Source organism: Piliocolobus tephrosceles, unplaced genomic scaffold (genome assembly GCF_002776525.5).
Source record: "Piliocolobus tephrosceles isolate RC106 unplaced genomic scaffold, ASM277652v3 unscaffolded_38572, whole genome shotgun sequence".
Taxonomy (NCBI): domain Eukaryota; kingdom Metazoa; phylum Chordata; class Mammalia; order Primates; family Cercopithecidae; genus Piliocolobus; species Piliocolobus tephrosceles.
Genome location: NW_022322723.1, coordinates 13,456 through 18,405, shown reverse-complemented (window position 1 = coordinate 18,405; position 4,950 = coordinate 13,456). Strand labels below are relative to the sequence as shown.

The following is a 4,950-nucleotide window of genomic DNA, read 5'->3' as shown; positions in this document are numbered from 1 at the left end:
GGCTTTCACTGAATATGTGGTGAGGTGGGCGCTTATCCTTGCATAGTCCTTGAGCACCAGCTATTTGGTTGCAGTTGAATTTTTCTGGACCTGGACATAACCTTCTGTGCCGTGTTCCTGTGTCTCCAGCAGCCAAAGTCCTCTGGAAAGCCATTTGCAGAGGATTGTGTTGGGGACTCTGCCTCTCCTCCCTGTGCTACACCCAGTCCTTGCATCCTTGGTGCTCATGAGGCCTCCCCAAATCCTTGAGCTGGCCAGTGGTTCAGCACTGCATAGCAGGCCCTTCCCTGCCGAGAGCTAGCCCCCCTCATTTCTGCCAGCAGCCCCAGGTAATAATTACTGTGTGTGTCAGACACATCTGTGAGAATGCTGCCTCCTCACACCAAAGACTATGTTTACTTCATCAACATGTCTCTTCTTTCAGGTTGTTGGCATGGAGCCGAGGCCGAGGAGGCCCCTGAGCAGAGTGCTTCTGTAGGACTGTGCAGTTCAAATGTTCAGCAACACCAGAAGCAGCACTGTGGAGAGAAATCCTCAAAAAGACAACAGGGCAGGGTTCCAGTTTTGAGGAGTAGCAAAGTTCAACTATCAGAGAAGTCCTTGCAAAGCAGGGAGGTTGGGAAGGACCCCTCGACCAGCTCAGTTACTCTCAAGCACCAGGTGACTCACACGGGAGAGAAGTCACATAGGAGCTCCAAAAGTAGGGAGGCCTTTCATGCTGGAAAAAGGCATTTCAAATGCAGTGAGTGTGGGAAAGCCTTTGGGCAGAAATATTTACTTGTTCAGCACCAGAGACTACACACTGGGGAAAAGCCTTATGAATGCAGTGAATGTGGGAAGTTATTTAGAGATATGTCCAACCTTTTTATACACCAAATAGTTCACACTGGAGAAAGGCCTTATGGGTGTAGTGACTGTGGAAAATCCTTTAGCCGTAATGCTCATCTCGTTGAACACCAGAGAGTTCACACTGGAGAAAAGCCTTTTACATGCAGTGAATGTGGAAAAGCTTTCAGGCATAATTCCACACTTGTTCAGCATCACAAAATCCACACTGGAGTCAGGCCTTATGAGTGCAGTGAATGTGGAAAATTGTTTAGTTTCAACTCCAGCCTCATGAAACATCAGAGAGTTCACACTGGAGAAAGACCTTATAAGTGCAGTGAATGTGGAAAATTCTATAGCCACAAGTCCAACCTTATCAAACATTGGCGTGTTCACACTGGAGAAAGGCCTTATGAGTGCAGCGAATGTGGGAAGTTTTTTAGCCAAAGCTCAAGCCTTATGCAACATCGAAAAGTTCACACTGGAGAAAAGCCTTTTAAGTGCAATGAATGTGGGAGATTATTTAGAGAGAATTCCACCCTTGTTAGACATCAGAGGGTTCACACTGGAGCAAAGCCTTATGAGTGCACGGAATGTGGGAAGTTTTTTAGCCAAAGCTCAACCCTCATGCAACATCGAAAAGTTCACATTGGAGAAAAGCCTTTTAAGTGCGATGAATGTGGGAGATTGTTTAGAGAGAATTCCAGCCTCATTAAACATCAGAGGGTTCACTCTGGAGCAAGGCCTTATGAGTGCAGGGAATGTGGGAAATTTTTTCGCCACAACTCCAGTCTTTTTAAACACCGAAGGATTCACACTGGAGAAATGCAGTGATTGTGCGAAATCCTTTAGCCAGTGTTTCAACCTTATTTATAACACCAGAAGGTTCACAGTGGAAAAAAGTCCTGAAGATAACAGATGGAAATCCCTTAGCCACACCTCCAATCTCGTTCAACACTGAACAGTTCGCAAAGTGGACAATGTAGTGAATATAGAAAAGGGTTTCAGCCAAAGGCCTAACCCTATTCAACACCAGAAAGTTTAGACTGGAGAAAGGCCTTAGGGTGGCGGGTTATATACTGTCTCTGAATCAATATGACCTCACTTAAAACAGAAACTCTGAGGATGGCCTTTATGAGGGAGCTGGCAATTGAACGTCATTCATCTAAATAAGCACACTGGAGGCAGGATGAGAATTCCTGACAGATTGTCCTTCCTGAGAAGACAGCCCCCTGCCTTGGAGCTCCAGAGAGAGGGAGCCCTGTATTCTTGGCTGCACCAGTCGAATGGAGTTTTAATCCCGCTGAGTTTGGAGTTGGGGGAGGAAAGGAGTTGTTTTGGTTCAGATGTGACTGACTTTTGCTGTTCTTATGAGTGTTAGATCTTTAATAAATATTTATTTGTCGTACACCCTTATGGCCATTTCCAGAGACTGAATTGCGTTTTTATAATTTTCACCCTTTTGGCTTTGTAACAGGGCTGCAAGATTCCTCACTCAGTTACTCTGTGAGTAGATCCAAATGTTTGAAATTTTAAAAGCTTGCCAAATTGTGTTCTAAATGGTTAGCATTTCATATTCCCTCCTGGAATATATTAGGTTTTCCATTTCTTCACATTACTGACAATTTATATATATAGAAGTCATAGGCCATTCATTTTAGCCATTTTACTAAGTGTGCACTAGTATTTCATTGTAGTTCTTAATTTGTATTTTTCCAGTGACTCAGTTTTGAGCATTTTTTTTAATGTGCTTACTTGTCACTCATATATCTTTGTTAGTAAAATGTCTGTTGGTACTTTTTGCCTGTTTTTTAAAACATTTGGTTGGTTACAAGTTCTTAATATTTCTGGAGACAAATCCCTTGTTTGATAGAAGCATTGCCAATGTTTTCTCACGGTCCGTGGCTTTTGTTTTCTTTTTTAAAATTTAGAGATGAGGTCGTGCAATGTTGCACAGACTAGTCTCTAACTCCTGGCCTCAAGTGATCATCCTGCCTCAGCCTCCCAAAGTGCTGGGATTACAGACATGAGCCACCATGCTTGGCCTTGTTTTCAGTTCTTAACAGTATCTTCCCTAGAGCAGATTGTCTTAATTTTATGAAGCCCAGTTTATCCATTTGTTATTTTATTCATTGTGCATTTGGTGTTGTATTCTCTTACTATACCACATCTTTGCCTATAAATAAAAGCCTTATGTGAGTATGCTACAGTAGTCTTAAGAATCTTTTTAAATACCCAACTTCTGAAATATTTGTAGGTTTAACTACAGATAAAGAATTCAATGTATAGATAAATGTGTACATATTCTCTGTCTTTACTGAGACAGCCTAGCAAGCCATGGCATTCCAGTAGCTTTGAGCATATTTAATACCCAGTTACTGGTTTATATAATTTTTTTAATAAAAAGAACCAGAACTCCTTAGAGAAGAGGCTGTTTTCTGATTGTGGCAGAAAAGGTACAACATGATTCGAGGAAATACTGCATTGGAAAGTAAAGAGATGCTCACAGAATAATGTTGATGTATTAGCTTTCTATTGCTATCCCAGCAAATCACCACAAACTTATGGTTTAAATAACACAAATATATTATCATAAATATAACAGAGGTCTCACTGGGTTAAAATCAAAGTGTTGGCATGATTGTGTTCCTTTCTAGAGTCTCAGGGAGAATCTGTTTCTTGCTTATTTCAGTTGTTAGCATATTTAAGTTCTTTGTGGTTGTGGGACTGAGATTCGTTTTTCTTGATGGCATCAGCTGAGGGTCATCCCTAGAATATGTAAGAAGTTTTACAAAATATTAAATGAAGAAGTAATACCAATTCTATACAAACTCTTCCAAAAAGACAAAGGTTCAAACAATTCTGGACTACATGAAAGTTAGCATTAACAGGACACTAAAGCAGGCAATGACATTAGACAAAACTATAGACCAATAACCACATGAAGGCACGGAGCCTTAAGAAAGTTTTAGCAAATCGAGGCACTTGTCCATCAAATCACCCCCTTGGGTCTCTTCCAAGCGTACTTGCCTTCCTTTCCTGTTCTAAAGGCTTTTAAAATAAACTTGCACTCGTGCTAAAACAAAAAGACATTTAGCAAATTGAATCCAGCCATATACAAACAATAGTAAATCATAACCTAGTGAGATTTATCAAGAATACAAATTTGGTCAAACAATTCAAACTCTTTCTTAATCTATGTTAACAGACTAAAATGAAAATCTCAAAATGTAATAAAAGCATTTTACAAAATTCAAAACTAGGTTATGATACACGCAGCAAACTAGAACAAGATGGTGATTTCTTCCACCTGATACAGCACATCTATGAAAAACAAACAGCTAACAGCACATTTGATATATATGTGATCAAATATTTGATAAGCTGATGTTCCCCAACATTAGGAATAACGTAAATAAGTCAACATTCATCACTTCCCGTTAAAAAGAATCTATTGTAGGCCGGGCGCGGTGGCTCAAGCCTGTAATCCCAGCACTTTGGGAGGCCGAGACGGGCGGATCACGAGGTCAGGAGATCGAGACCATCCTGGCTAACACGGTGAAACCCCGTCTCTACTAAAAAATACAAAAATCTAGCCGGGCGAGGTGGCGGGTGCCTGTAGCCCCAGCTACTCGGGAAGCTGAGGCAGGAGAGTGGCATAAAACCCGGGAGGCGGAGCTTGCAGTGAGCTGAGATCCGGCCACAGCACTCCAGCCTGGGCGACAGTGAGACTCCGTCTCAAAAAAAAAAAAAAAAAAAAAAAAATCTATTGTAAAGGCAGAACCCAAACTGTCCTTATTTACATATGACCTGATAATGTTGGAAATTCTAAATTATCTACTAAACAGCTACTAGATCTAATAATTGAGTTGAGCAAGGTCCTAAGATAAAAAGGCCAGTGTATAAAAAGTAGGTGTCTCTAGACTAGGTTGGTATATAGCTAGCAAATACATGCTTGGCAACTGAAAAAAAAAGTACTTTGCAATAACATAAAAATATGAAATATTTAGAAATAAATTTAACAAAATATGTTCAAGAACTTTAAAATATTCCTGAGAGACATTAAAGAAGGCATAAATAAATGACACAAGAAGTTCCTGAATCTGAGCCTTGATACTTCTGAGT

The 4,950-nt window shown here is 40.5% G+C and overlaps 1 protein-coding gene across 1 annotated transcript; it reads left to right on the top strand.

Moving 5' to 3' along the window:
* Positions 1–65: 65 nt before the first annotated feature.
* Positions 66–2,241, top strand: LOC111521120 (zinc finger protein 419). The gene is made up of 2 exons (XM_023184291.3): positions 66–329; positions 425–2,241. Exon 2 carries the CDS (start codon positions 853–855, stop codon positions 1,657–1,659), a length of 807 nt encoding a protein of 268 aa, XP_023040059.1. The 5' UTR covers positions 66–329; positions 425–852; the 3' UTR covers positions 1,660–2,241.
* The last annotated feature ends 2,709 nt before the right edge of the window (positions 2,242–4,950 follow it).